General features: G+C 41.4%; 1 protein-coding gene across 1 annotated transcript; it reads right to left on the bottom strand.

Annotated features, from left to right (window-relative positions):
• Window positions 1–1,577: 1,577 nt before the first annotated feature.
• LOC123957695 (leukocyte immunoglobulin-like receptor subfamily B member 3A) lies at window positions 1,578–15,157 on the bottom strand. Its single transcript, XM_046030685.1, has 7 exons — window positions 14,987–15,157; window positions 14,332–14,625; window positions 13,664–13,957; window positions 12,997–13,290; window positions 9,990–10,292; window positions 2,096–2,230; window positions 1,578–1,933 (listed from the first exon to the last, which is right to left on the bottom strand). Exons 2-7 carry the CDS (start codon window positions 14,597–14,599, stop codon window positions 1,578–1,580), a joined length of 1,650 nt encoding a protein of 549 aa, XP_045886641.1. The 5' UTR covers window positions 14,600–14,625; window positions 14,987–15,157.
• Window positions 15,158–15,164: the final 7 nt, after the last annotated feature.

Below are 15,164 nucleotides of genomic sequence, written 5' to 3'. Positions count from 1 at the left end.
TCTTGGTGGGAACTGTTGGGCTTCTGTAAATATCATCACAGAGTACGGTCTAGACCTGCTCTTTTATGAAAAGCGCTGTGAGATAACTGTTGTTGTGATTTGGCGCTATATAAATAAAATTGAATTGAATTGAATTGAATAATTCGGGAGAAATGTGACCCATGAGATGACAATGAAAAACAGGAGCCTCCCGCGAGTTAACCGGAGTGAACCTGTTGCTCCTTGTTTACTTCTGTAGCCTGCAACAGCGTGCTGCATGTGACGTTGTGTTATTCTTCTGCACATGCGGGTCACTTTCAGGCTGTCGACAGTTCACACTGGAGTCTGATGGGCCACATTTAAACTATAATGTGAACTTTCAAACAAAAAAAATCGGATCTGGGAAAAAAATCGTAATTGTACATTAAGAACTGCAGTCTGAACGTAGCCTTATAATCCAAGGACTAATGAGCAGGCGAGAGCAACACTGGTGAAAGGAATCAGCACTAACGAGACAGGCAGGCAGAGAGACAGCAGGGGAAAACAGAGAGACAGGCAGGCAGATGGATTACTGGGGGAACAGTCATAACACAGGTTACTGAAGACTAAACACAGACATTATCAAAATAAGACGGAACCGATCAGAATAATATAAATAACTACCTAATCCAGACACAAGCAGACAGATCACAAATAAACTACAACCAATAGGGAAAACAGACTGAAGCTAGAATTAAACAGAACACAGAGCAAACAAAGCCGAAATAATGCAAACACAGAACTAGCAGTTAGTCCAAAGACATTGACTAGGACACAGAACTAAAAAGCAGGGTTAAACCTAAGACACAAGACAGACAGGTACAAAGTGAGCTAAACAGAACATGCAAATGAACAATGGAATAAACGCAGCTAAACAGAAAACACAAGAACAGAAAACATGGAACGACTGTTACACAGACCGGGGTAGGGAACAGAGACCGGTTCAACCAGGAAACAGGACAACACACAATAAGGAACAGAACAGATGAAACATGGAAACAGACTGAAACCAGAATCACAGAACAAACTGACATAAAACAACCAAACAAGGAGAGGTAGAAAGACAAGAATCAAACAGTGGATCCCAAAATCTAAATCATAACAGACAGGACAGAACCCCAAAACACAACAGACTAAATAACAGGTTATGATGTTTAGCTGGTATAATGTTTAACATGTTCACTCTTTTCATTTAGCACGTTACTTTGTTAACATACACTAATTAGCTCAGTACAGCTGTTGTTGATGGGAATGTCATTAGTTTCGCAGGCTGCTACCGTGCTAAACTAATAACCAGGCTGCTAAATATCTTAATGGGAGTGTTTAAGAGTGCTGCGAGCCCTCAGAGGTCAGAATCAGTTTTTGGTCTCAGGCCCTGGACGACAAAGAAAGATGATATGCACATGTTTTGCACAGAGTTTCTATCTAACGGTCTAACTTGGCAACACTAAAGGAAGTTACAGATTGGCATATCAAAAACCAAATGGATAGTTGTTTTTTGCATCATCTAATTTATTAAAATATTTTAAACAAATTTGATCTTCAGCAGTGGATGGTAGTTAATATATATCGAAATCATCATTTTCTCCATAAATGTCCGCAGTTTGTTTAACAAATGGCTTGGTTAAATTTACATACGTATCTTCATCATCACTGCTTTCTTCTTCTTTTGCTTGTTGTTCTTCTTCTTCTCTGTTGTCATTTACACCGAAACAGACCAGTGTGGCCTTTATAGAATTTGCAGTGGGGCCAGCTTCCTCATAATCAAGATCTTCATCACTCTCCTCTTCTTCCCCTCTCCCTGCTTCCTCTTTGATTTTCCCCTTGGTGCATACTGAATCAACATTCACATAGTCCTCCTCCTCCTCCTCCTCATCCTCGTTATATTCATAATCATTACTGCCTCTGACAGACACTGAAACACAAGCATCAGGACAAAATGTTTCATGAATGTCAGAATCAAATCTTTACAAGCATTCAAGCACAAACATTGGGTGGAAGATGTGTATCTTGTGAAATGAAAAACAAAACACAGTCTTTTTAATGTTATGTACTATGTGTTCTGGTGAGCACACACATTGAGTTTGGACGAGGATTTCTGGCTGCCTGGCTTGCTGTCTTCTACTGATAACCAGGTAGACCACCACCAAGACCAGCAGGAGCAGCAGCAGACCCCCACCTGCTACTGAGGAGACCAGCGGCAACAAAGGCACTAGGAGAGAAAAACATTGAACAGTTTATAAAGAAAACTGTGTCCATTTTACCATTGGGTAAATAATGTACTCTAATTCAGACTGCATCCATTTGTTCCCTTGTCACTTGAAAATTATTTTCTTTTCACAATAGCCAAACAAGAATTTAATAGAACCCTGTTTTAACCCTGCTTCAACTTCAGTTTGTTGCATTTGTCTTGGTGCTGTAAAATCATTGTTTGGTTTCTATATACACATATATCGTTATTTGCTTTTCATGTGTCTTTACCTTAGTTAGTAAATAAATATTTGACTTCAAATATAGGTACAGTGTATGTGTGACCCGGGTACAACCCAGGTCCCTGCACGGAGAGCTCTCCTCAAATTATGGGACTGACTCATTAACAGTTAATAGCTAATTGTGTTCATTATAATACTATAAGCCAAGGGTTCCTAGCTCCTTGTGTAAACCAAAAAGCTATGTGGTGCCCTGATTTCTGAACAAGTACTTATGATGTTGATTTTCCCAACTAATAATCACCAAATTTTATTAACAAAGTGTAGGTTGAATACAAAACAAACACAGGATTTTCACCCAGGAGACGACATGACAAGTCAATGTTATTTTTACTTGAGAACCTATGGCCCTATTGCACCGCATGGTCCCAGCTTGACTCTACTAATCACCTTTTTATGGTTTTCCAATGGGGAAAAGTTGTACCTGGTAACGTTGAGGTTCTAAGCGACCTGAGTCAAGCTCGGTCGACACCAAGGTGACGTAAAAAACACTGCAGACTACTGATTAGTCAGAGAGAATCACCAATATTCACTGCATCATCATTAAGCGCACCAGTTGGGGGCCAGTGTTTTCTATTTTACAATGTATGCTATTTCACCACTAAATCCACTTCTGAGAAGTTTTGAGGCGAGAAATCAACTGTGTAGATTTCTAATATTGGCCTTTTGTGAAAATTGATGGCAGATCGAAAATGTGTTCAAACATTTTCGAAGTTGAGAATCTCCACAACTCCCGTAGGAGGATGCTAATAAGTCGAGACGAGCTGGAACCAGCAATGAAAAAGCGCCATAAGTTAACTTATGTCATATAAGTAACATACATGTTACGTAGCTACATTAAGTAATAGCATACTTATTTTAACCCAAAGCATTATCTTTTCCTAAAGCTCACCAGGTAGTTGTGTTGCCTAAAACTAACCAAACTGTGACTGTTTCACAATGTTTACCACATGTTAGAAAGGTTTTCTGGCAGAAATTATTTTGTACTATTATTATTATTTTTATTATAAAAAGGCACTCCTACACCAGCACGACCACCATTTATTTAACACCTGGAAAAACTCAACAAACGTTTTGAAAAGTACCCACAGAAGTTGTCAACCTTAAAAAAAGTGGTTACACCAAAACCGAGGGCTGAAAAAAGCGACCAAAGTTACAGAATGAAAAACTCACCGCAGATCTACATACCAGTTCAGTGATACACAACCATATCATTTCAAGGCACAGGGCCCCGTGGCCAGCAGATGGCCTCCTAGAGTCAATGCTAGCTAGTGAGGAAAGATTTACTCAAAAAAAGTAACCTTTTTTGTCTATATTGTGCATCATAATAAGCACAGTGGTTATACATTTAATGCTTGGTATTTTGTATAGCGCCTTTCTAGTCTTTGACCAGTCATACACATTCATACACTGAGCCTAAGTGCTCAAACGGAAACTAACATTCATACACTGGCGGAACACCCGGGGTTCAGTATCTTGCACAAGGACACTTCGACACGCAACCAGGGGGAGCCAGGGATTGAACCGCCAACTTTCCCATTACCGGCCAACCCGCTGTAGTAGTTGTTACTATGGAAAATCAGCTGCCCTGATGGGTCACCTCGTTCAGACCTCCTCGAGACTCCTGACCGTGACTCAGGGTGCAAATTATACGGTGACAACCGGGAGGGTCAACTTTTTTCCAGGTCAAAAAAGGAAACCCAGCACAGCGCAGGTGCGGACTTCAGTGAACTGAAATCTTACAAAGCATACAATATCCTTGCTTATTTAACTAATGTCTGCAGTCTGTAGATGATGAAAAATCTAATTCATTACACTGGTTCATGGGAGCCCCGTACCACATGAGTGTAAGTATTCTAGAGAAAAACTGCCAGCAAGTCAGACACACAACAGCAGACCATCATGACTGCTCAAAACAAACCCACACAGTGTTGATACAGAACTAAAGACATAAAATACAGTCTGCATTATTATCTCTAATTCCTCATTTTATCATTCTCATTACTCTTTTTTTAGCAAAGGTCTCCTTTCCTCTTGCTCATGTTGACTGTGAATGATGTAATCTGCGTCCAATAAAGCAGTGGTCATACACTGTTGTTGGGGAATTGGGAATTTTGTTGAAACAATGACAAGTTTATTGTGAAATGACTCACAAAATACTTCAAATTAAATAATAAACTCTATATTGATGTAAAAATGGATCTCTACAATAACTAATACCCAATTTCACTGCTCATTCCTAAGCACCAGTGTTAGCTGACAATTACATAAAATATGAAATTACATAGTTTTCACTAACAAAGACCACGCCTACGAACGTAGAAGGATAACAATGGTTTATTGCTTGTAATGGAGCCGAGATAGATTGTATGAAAAGGCTGAGGTATGTAGGGATGGGGGAGAGGGTCGAGGGATGAGGGGTAGGGGTCGAGTGGTGATGGATGAAGGGTTGAGGGGAAGACAGGTGAGGGATGAAGTGGAGGAGCCGGATCCGCACCGATGGACTAATCGGTGGAGCGAGTTTGATGTGGTTACCGCCGAGAATCTTTTTTCCTGAAGAGGGTGACACGGGGGAGGGTCTGGCTGGGCCCGGGGGCGCACCAGGGGAGTGAAAAAGCGGGTTATGTGAAGATGGAGTAATCGGTGAAGCGAGTTCGATGTGGTTACTGCCGTGGATCTTTAGTGTGAAGAGGGTGGCACTGGGGATGGTCTGGCCAGGGAGGGGGAAAAGTATAGACAGGAGGAATTGTCTCGTCAATGGCGTTTTTGTAGATCTCATGAGTAGGTGCGGTCTATAGGCAGCTGCAGTAGATGGTATCAGGGGTCCCATGTGTGGATGCGGTCTGGGCGGCTGTGGTTGCCGCCGGTATCGGGGTAGGAAGGACCGATGGTGCCAGAGGAGATGGGACAGGGAAAGTAGGAACAAGTGAAGAAGAAAGGATGCGGGGATGGAGGGACGTTAGATGCTCGTCGAACGTGTCGCTGTCCGAAAGATTGAGAACGAGTTCTGAGTCCGTTGTTGCAGCTAAGTGATTTTGTTTGTTTGTCACGCTCATGAGAAAGCCGGGATGAGGGGAGGTGAACGGAGAAGTTGTGCTTAAGTACTAGGTGTGCGGAAATTGGATGAGTTAGAGGCGTGGCCATAGTTCCCGAATCTAGTTTGTAAAACTTCATGTAATGAAATGACAGGGTGGGCTCTCAGCTAGCTAACATCAGATAGCTCATTTTAAGTAAAAGAAATGCCAATTATGAAACTCTGAAGGTAGGAAAGTTAAGTGTACTAAAGCAACTAGATAGTGTGGTGTATAACATATGTGCATTTGACCATTACAGTTTAAAATAACACTCTAGCAGCTGGATAGAGGCTCAGTGAACTCTTAAGGGGGAGTAATGATTGATGGGTGTGTAAAGAGTGAACCCTCCTATGGAATTTGACCTCTGACCCAGTGTTAGGGGAAGTAGTGATTAGTGTTTATGAAGGGACTGAACCCTGGTGTCCAACAAGATGTCTACACTTATCCTATAGAACTTTGCTCTTATATGGATTGGAGCTTTAGATTGCAGACTCAGACCCTTATATGGTATTTAGCAGATACGTAAACATGTCCTATATAAGCTGTGTTTGATGTACAGAGAGACAGAGTGGCCATCGGGCTGGGTCACTCTCCAAGCTGCTGCAGAGCTTGTAATTGATGCTGAACTGCTTGATGTAATAAACTTTTATGATCAAGAACAGTGTCAAGCGGATTTCTTCTCAACAAATCATCGCAGCATTATTGTTCGGACACCACAATAGTTAACTACTGACATTAACCTGCAGCGTCTCCATTGACGTGTGATGCACCGGACTGGAGCAGCTGCCGCTGTGAGTGATGCAGACAGACAAGACCTTACACTAACGTCAATGTTAGGAAATGGTATGGTCCATTTTAGGGGTGTCTGAAATCGTATTTCAAGATTCCTAAATATAAGGCATGAGTATTGGACATTTATTGTAATATTTACATAATATTTTCCTCTTTTTGGGTCAAAGGCTTAACTAGGTGGGTCAGACACCCCCAATACCCCCCATAATTTGAACCATGCCCTGACTGATGCTGTGATGTCACTCGTTCCACTGGATCAGTCAGAGACTGATAATATCTGATATTAATATATATTAATTATTAATTAATCATTATTATTAATATATATTAATAATGTTAATACTAATATCTGTTATCAATTTTGACTCCTTGTGTTTCCACCTGGGTAGCTGTGTGCTAATTGAGCACAACCTGTGCTGACTTGAGTGAACAATATTGTTGTGTACCAACAGTGTGGATTTGTGCATTTTATATTAAATAATTTGGAGACTCAAAATTCCTCCTCTCTCTCTGAGAAAAAGAGGTGGGTGTTTGATTATCAACCCTCTACAGACAGCTGAAGCGACCCCAAAGGAGGGGGGTTGAAAGGTTTCTCTCCCTAAGTGCTGTCTCTGGGCAGTCTGATCGTAAAACTGGCACCTTTTGATGCCTCAGCCAGATAACGCAGTACCTGACTCTTTAAAATGACAAAAGGAACATTGACCAGCGATTAGCGTTTTCCTGAACAGCCTATCAAAACTCTTTATAAAGAGAGGGAAGAAAAGCCTAAACTGCCCCCCACACACGTAACCGTGGCAACTGACCTTACTCTTTGCTTAATCATATCTCATCAAAGGGGATACTCCTTTCACGCCTAGATGAGAAGCTCCAGGACACCCGGTGACATAGACCTGAACTCCTTTGTGCAAACAAAGACTGATGTGCAAGTGTGATAAGCCAGGAATGCGAAAGAGGAACACAACTCCTGCCTTCTTGAGCTAAAACAACGTTTCATTATAAACTGTTGTTCTCCTTAAATAATAATCCTTGCTAAGTTAGTAGTGGCACTGCCTCTTATTTGAGTAGTTATGTTACCATGTTGTTGCTATCTGTTGTTGATATTGTTGCTGAAAATAATCTAAATAAGTAAATTTTGCAGAGTTTTAATTTTCAGCAAGGTTAATGACATCCCTTCATTTTATGTGTAACCAATGCTTGTTCACAATACTTTCTGACACCTCCTTTAGAAATGATGATAAAGATATTTGCCAGCTTGAATTTAAGGTTAAATAACTAATTTCCCAGCTCCTAAGCAAAGATTGTCTTAGGGTTAATCCAAGCTATCGTCATGTAAACTGAGCTCGAGAAATAAGTATTGCATGCCATCGTATGAAATGCCGTTTAATGTGTAAATGTCACTCGGTATTTATCATGTCCAATAATCTGACAATTGTTTCCCTTATCAAGTGCTTAAAACTAAGAACGGTACAACCGTTTGACAATTGAGGTTTGATTGTGGAAGATATTTGACTTCAATATGCGCAAATAGATTTTCCTTTCTTTATAGACATATTAAAAGTTTAGAAAGAAACCGGAAACAATGGACTGCCCTCTGGGAACCACGGCGTGCCCTCCGGTCCCGGAAATGCCCAAAGACCTCAGCTTTCCCTCGTTTCAGTAGCTTACTTGTTTTATTTGCTTTGGTTTTGTTTTGTTAAAGTTATCAGTCCGTTAAGTTACCCTAGTTTTAATTAAAGACTGACCAAGTTTAAAGCTTTATTCCGTCAAGCTAAATGACACTGAGGTCAACCACGTGGCCCGCCAGCAGTAACAAAGGACGACTAACACCTCTGACCCGAGACAGGGTTGGGAAGGCCCCAATACGAGTTTCTCCATTAAAGCCGACAAGGGAGCAATTCCGGAGCAATTCCCTGGCAGAGAAAGCGACTGGCCGACGGCTTGAAGCTGTCATAAACGAGTACGCACGGACTCTTCCAGTGTGAGGCCATTTACCAGCAACCTGGCATGGAGAAACACAAGCAGTAAGACCAAAACCCTGCATTTTGTGGTCAGTGATGTCCAATAGTTGGTTAGTCCAGCATATGTAGTCCTTGAAACTCCTAGACAAATTTAACCGAGTTATCATCTAATTGCATTCATTAGTTGCCGTATGAGTCAAATTCTCCCACAATCGAAACCCACATTCTCATTGTTTAGCCATGGTTTATTTCTTTGTTGTATTTAACTGCATTTTTATATCACCTTAGTTAGTTAATAAATTGGCAATTCAGCAATGAAAGTTATTCCACATTTGGCTCTATACATACAAAACTTGCCGAGTACGAAGTATGTTGGTTTCTCACATACTTTATTTGTGAGTACAGACAATTCGATTGTTTCCTATAACAGATATTCCTAAAGAAACTCATGGGGTTGCATGCCTTCCTCTCTAAGCCATGAGAGACTGGCATGCACACTGTCCGTACTCAGCCTCACACCCGATGGACGGGCCAGTGTGAGTCTTGCAGCTTTATTTTGAGCTATTTGTAGCTTAATATCTTTTGGCTGCTCCTGACCAGACAAGTGAACAGTAATCAAGGTGGGATAAACCTAATGCTTGTGTCACCAGCACTATAGTGGCAGGGGTAAGAAAAGGGAATATCTTCTAATACTTGATATTCCATTACCCATTTTCTTAGCAATGTTGTCAATATGTTTCTCCCATCTTGTCAACTGTCCATCTAGTGTAACGCCAAGCAAATTTACCTCTTGAACCTGGCAGAGCTGATTATTGCCATTAGTCGCATGTCTAGATCTGAACAAGATACTTTTTGCTACATTTAAGTCTATTTTCACAAATCCAGTTCACTACTAGTTGTGCTTCTGATATGCCTTAATTTGTTTATACTAGTTGATGCAAAATGAGTAGTTGGATCATCGTTGAGTTTTGTAATATTGATCTGTAAGACAGTTGTTACTGTGATGTGCTGTAATGTTTATAATATGCTGTGAAATTTGGTTTTGTCCACGAATGCATCTCTACACGTGGACACGTGGATTTTAGACACATTCATTGTTTTTGTGGTCAAATGTGATACAAATGTAATGGACACTACACTGTGGTATGTGTGGGTGGTTTTGTCTTTTTTTTATCTTACACTGTAGCACCACAGCAGGGTGGCACGGTGGTGCAGTGCCTAGCACTTTCGCCTCACAGGAAGAAAGTGGTCGACCTCGGTCGTCCCAGACCTTTCTGTGTGGGCATGTTCTCCCCCGTGTCTGTGTGGGTTCTCTCTGGGTGCTCCGGCTTCCTCCCACAGTCCAAAGACATGCATAGATTCATTGGTGACTCTAAATTGCCCCTAGAAGTGTGAGTGTGTGTGTGAGTGTGTGTGTGAATGGCTGTTTCTCTGTATGTGTCAGCCCTGTGATAAACTGGCGACTTGTACAGCGTGTACCCCGCCTCTCACCCAGTGTCAGCTGGGATAGGCTCCCTGCAACCCTGCATGGATAAGCGGGTATAGACGATGGATGGATGCAGCACCACAGCGTGCTTATAGAAACGTGATTTGTTTTGTCTGGAGGCATTGTTCATAAAATATAGCAACAGTTAGTTTAAATCCTCCATTCTACTTACTTTTGATGAGGACACTAACTGGTGCAGCCATGGGAGAAGTGTATTTCCATGTAGACCATGTGACTTCATACACACAGCTGTAGTTGCCCTGGTGTTCGTACTCAGCAGCAGGGAAGTTAAAGGAGGCTGAGTGGTTGACTGCTGGCTTGGGGTCAGTGATGTTGGAGCCAGAGAAGATGAGGAAGAAAACACCAGTGGGATAGTGGGAGGAAGTGGAGCAGGTGAAGACAAAGCTGTCACCCCTGGTGACCTCTGAACCTCTGTTAGGAGACGTCAGGGAGATGCTGGGCGGCTGCAGTCTCACTGGGTAAAAAAAGACAAAGAGAGTCCAAATGTTTCCAGCAAAACCACACCACAGAAACGTTTGACCACACAACAATAATATTTAAATTGAACTGTATTTTTTTTAAAAGAATCTACAGTACCAGAAATGTATTTGCTGTTGCATATTAAATCTCTGAATATGAAACAAACTGTGCACAGAGTGTGTGGGCATCTCCATGTGTGAGTTAAAAATGCACTTAATTCTTATTTCCAACTTTATGAATTGTATTCATTTAACACCTTTTAGAGCATTTATGAATTTTCCCAGGGTTATTTTTTTTACTGTTTCCTGTGGAAACTGTCCAAGCTGCATCTCTGCTGTATCTCCTAAATTTCCGTCGTCCTCCATCTGTCCCTCGAATCGCAGTTTAGCATTGCTGAGGATAAATTGTGGAAACACACTTCTGTGCTGTTTTCTTTGAAAATTGAACCGTCTTGTTCAAGCTTTTAATGCATATTGTTTACTGTTTCTACTATTAAGTCACCTGTTTTGACCGATTTTAGGTTGTTTTTACCTAGATTACTGGGAGCCATTTGTATCACAGCAGGCGACCTGTGCCATGTAGTCAACGTAGCGCCACACAGATCTTAGCATCCATTTCCTAGAGTAAGTTCAGTTATTATGGAGCTTAATGGACCAGTCTGGTGTGTGTAGAGATGGTGTGCTTATTTTGTAGCACACAGGTGTCATTTGCATGTGATTTAGTTTAAGATAAACACAGTCGCTGTCACGACTTCACCCAGTTCATTCTGCCATTTACTAACTCTCCCTGACATTACAGATCCTGCCCCTCCATGCTGCCCTGCAGTAACCCCTTCTTGCTTCCCATCTTATTTCTAATCAGCCTTGCAGAGTATATACCGGCCCATATCCAGTCATTCCCTGCTTAGCTCTGCTTTTCAGCCTTTGTTTCTGCTTCCCTGACTCTGGCTGGCAAACCCTTGTCAGACCCTGAGTTTGAGTTTGTCCTGTTTGGAGCCCTTACAGTGGACCACATCAGGTCGGAGGTCTGGTTGTTACACCTCCACAAAAATAGGACCTACTGGCTGTAATTATTATCAGAATCAGCCTAAAAAATCTTGGTATAATGTGAGTGTAGAATGGAAACAGGTGATTAAATATCCTGGTAACAATACAGAAGAGATGACTTCAGTACGTATGAGCTTTTCCAGTTAGATTTAATGGTTTGGCTATATTAGACAGGGTTTGGGGGGTAACATGTAATCATTATACTCGGGCTGCCCCGACTAAGGATTTACATAGTTGAATCAGAATCACACGATAGCTCCGCTTTAATCTTGAGAAGCTGCAGAGCTAAAGTCTCTGTTCCTTCAGCTTACACTGTAAATTTGCAGCTAAACTGAGGCTTTTTGAAGACACTTTCTTGCGCTCGCTCTCACACTCGCTCTCTCTCTCTCTCTCTCTCTCTCTCTCTCCATTCACCGGTCTTGTGCAGAGTTGTTGTGGGGTTCATCAACGGTGATAAAATTATCCGTACGTCAACTGGTGCGGACAACTCGGCACAACACCAGTGAAGCTGTGGCTTGTCTCTTCATCAAGTGTTCCTCCTGCCACTACACACACACACACACACACACACACACACACACACACCATCGACGCATCTGATCTTTGATCTTTGGGTCAGCCCTAAAGGACACCAAAAAACGTAACTATATTCCGGAAAAAATTAACGTTATCAAATAACGGGTACATTTTGACAAATCAGGGATTACTTTAAAGAGAAAATGTAGTGCTATTTGCCTGCATGTGCATGTGTAAATTTTCTCGCCGGGTTTGGCTCTTGGCATCCCAGGGCTGAGTAAGCTAATAGAACCATTAGCAGCACGGCTCACCGACCGAGCTAACTAGCTACAGATACAGGCGGAAAGGCTACAGTTAGCGGTTTAGCAAAAACTATAACGCTAACTATATCTATCTCTAGTAAATCATATCAGTACTGGATTCCCTGTTGGTCTTTGAGGCTGTGTTTGGTCCTTTTCATGCCGTGTTCACTGCTGAGCGAATTGCCAGCTCGCCCGGTGCCGTTCCGGTTCACAATCACCAGGCGAAGCACCCCGCCATCATTCCATGCCAGCCCCCCCGCCCCTATCCTGAAAACCTCCAGTGTTTGAGTAAAGGTGTAAACACCTTCATACAGTCTGTGGTAAAGACAAAGACTCTCTCGGTACTCCAAGTCCCAGTACAGGCAGAGCTAATCTGACCAGTGGTTGCACAGCAAACTGAACTAATAACAGCTGGTTAGCTGTTAGCTAACTTCAGCAACAAGTTAAAGCTATCTGTCCATCAGGAAACTCTGTGAATCACAGAGTTGAAGCAGAGCAGCCGGGGGACATCAGAGAAAAAACTAGAACATATTCTCTCTATATGTCTTATATTTCTCCATCAAATATGATTCAGTTTAACCAAAATCAGAGAAGAAGTTATTTTTTTACAACGTCTGGTTGCCTTCAGTAAGTTACTGCTGTTTCCTTGTTTCCAGTCTTTATGCTAAGCTACGCTGACTAGCTGCTGGCTGTGGCTTCATATTTAAAGGACAGCTATGAGATGAGGATCAATCACTCATCGAACTCTCAACATGAAAATTAATGGGTTTATTATTATTAAATTTCCGAACATGTTGAACTATTTATTTAAATGAAGACAGATTAATTTCCTTACCAGTAACAGAGAGTCTGACAGAGTCACTTAAAGGGGAGCTGAAGTCTCGTCTTGAAACACTTGTCTGATACTGACACTGGTACGATCCTTCGTTATCAAAGTTCACTTTAGGTATAATGAGGGTAGCAGAGTTGGTACTTGATGTTTGGGTCTTTCTGAAGGAGCTGGAGGTTTTCATCAGGATGAATGTTCCACCTAAATGCTGAGTTGAGATCAAACAAGTGACGCTGACGTCCTGACCCCAGGTAACCTCACCAGCAGGATTCATGGAGATGCTGGGCTTTGGAAGTCTCACTTACAAACAAAACAATATTAAAGCAGTAAATGGACTGACTTTGAGTTACACGTTTTTCTGCTTTTTTAGTTTGCTAAATTTCCTTTATGCCAAAGGAATAGTTCACCATTAAGGGAAATAAGCCTTTTAAGTTTTTGGTCCCCTCTGGTTGCCTTCAGTAAGTTACTGCTGTTTCCTTGTTTCCAGTCTTTATGCTAAGCTACACTGACTAGCTGCTGGCTGTGGCTTCATATTTAAAGGACAGCTATGAGATAAGTATCAATCACTCATCGAACTCTCAACATGAAAATGAATGGGTTTATTATTATTAAATTTCCGAACATGTTGAACTATTTATTTAAACAAGTGAATGAAGCAGATTAATTTCCTTACCAGTAACAGAGAATCTGACAGAGTCACTTAAAGGGGAGCTGAAGTCTCGTCTTGAAACACTTGTCTGATACTGACACTGGTACGATCCTTCGTTATCAAAGTTCACTTTAGGTATAATGAGGGTAGCAGAGTTGGTACTTGATGTTTTGGTCGTTCTGAAGGAGCTGGAGGTTTTCATCAGGATGAACGTTCCACCTAAATGCTGAGTTGAGATCGAACAAGTGACGCTGACGTCCTGACCCCAGGTAACCTCACCAGCAGGATTCATGGAGATGCTGGGCTTTGGAAGTCTCACTGAAAAACAACACAATTTTAGAGCAGTAAATGGACTGACTTTGAGTTACACGTTTTTCTGCTTTTTTAGTTTGCTAAATTTCCTTTATGCCAAAGGAATAGTTCACCATGTTGGGAAATAAGCCTTTTAAGTTTTTCGGTCCCCTCAGGTTGCCTTCAGTAAGTTACTGCTGTTTCCTTGTTTCCAGTCTTTATGCTAAGCTAAACTGACTAGCTGCTGGCTGTGGCTTCATATTTAAAGGACAGCTATGAGATAAGTATCAATCACTCATCGAACTCTCAACATGAAAATGAATTGGTTTATTATTATTAAATTTCCGAACATGTTGAACTATTTATTTAAACAAGTGAATGAAGCAGATTAATTTCCTTACCAGTAACAGAGAATCTGACAGAGTCACTTAAAGGGGAGCTGAAGTCTCGTCTTGAAACACTTGTCTGATACTGACACTGGTACGATCCTTCGTTATCAAAGTTCACTTTAGGTATAATGAAGGTAGCAGAGTTGGTACTTGATGTTTTGGTCGTTCTGAAGGAGCTGGAGGTTTTCATCAGGATGAATGTTCCACCTAAATGCTGAGTTGAGATGGAACAAGTGATGCTGATGTCCTGACCCCAGGTAACCACACCAGCAGGATTCATGGAGATGCTGGGCTTTGGAAGTCTCACTGAAAAACAACACAATATTAGAGCAGTAAATGGACTGACTTTGAGTTACACGTTTTTCTGCTTTTTTAGTTTGCTAAATTTCCTTTATGCCAAAGGAATAGTTCACCATTAAGGGAAATAAGCCTTTTAAGTTTTTCGATCCCCTCTGGTTGCCTTCAGTAAGTTACTGCTGTTTCCTTGTTTCCAGTCTTTATGCTAAGCTACGCTGACTAGCTGCTGGCTGTGGCTTCATATTTAAAGGACAGCTATGAGATGAGGATCAGTCTTATCTAACTCCCTATATAAAAACAAAATTGTTTATTTCCCAACATGTTGAATTATTTCTTTAAACAAGTGAATGAAACAGATTAATTTCCTTACCAGTAACAGAGAGTCTGACAGAGTCACTTAAAGGGGAGCTGAAGTCTCGTCTTGAAACACTTGTCTGATACTGACACTGGTACGATCCTTCGTTATCAAAGTTCACTTTAGGTATAATGAAGGTAGCAGAGTTGGTACTTGATGTTTGGGTCTTTCTGAATGAGCCTGAGGTCTGCTG

The sequence above is a fragment of the Micropterus dolomieu genome, linkage group LG02, assembly GCF_021292245.1.
Source record: "Micropterus dolomieu isolate WLL.071019.BEF.003 ecotype Adirondacks linkage group LG02, ASM2129224v1, whole genome shotgun sequence".
Lineage (NCBI taxonomy): Eukaryota > Metazoa > Chordata > Actinopteri > Centrarchiformes > Centrarchidae > Micropterus > Micropterus dolomieu.
This window is presented reverse-complemented; position numbering and strand designations above follow the sequence as displayed.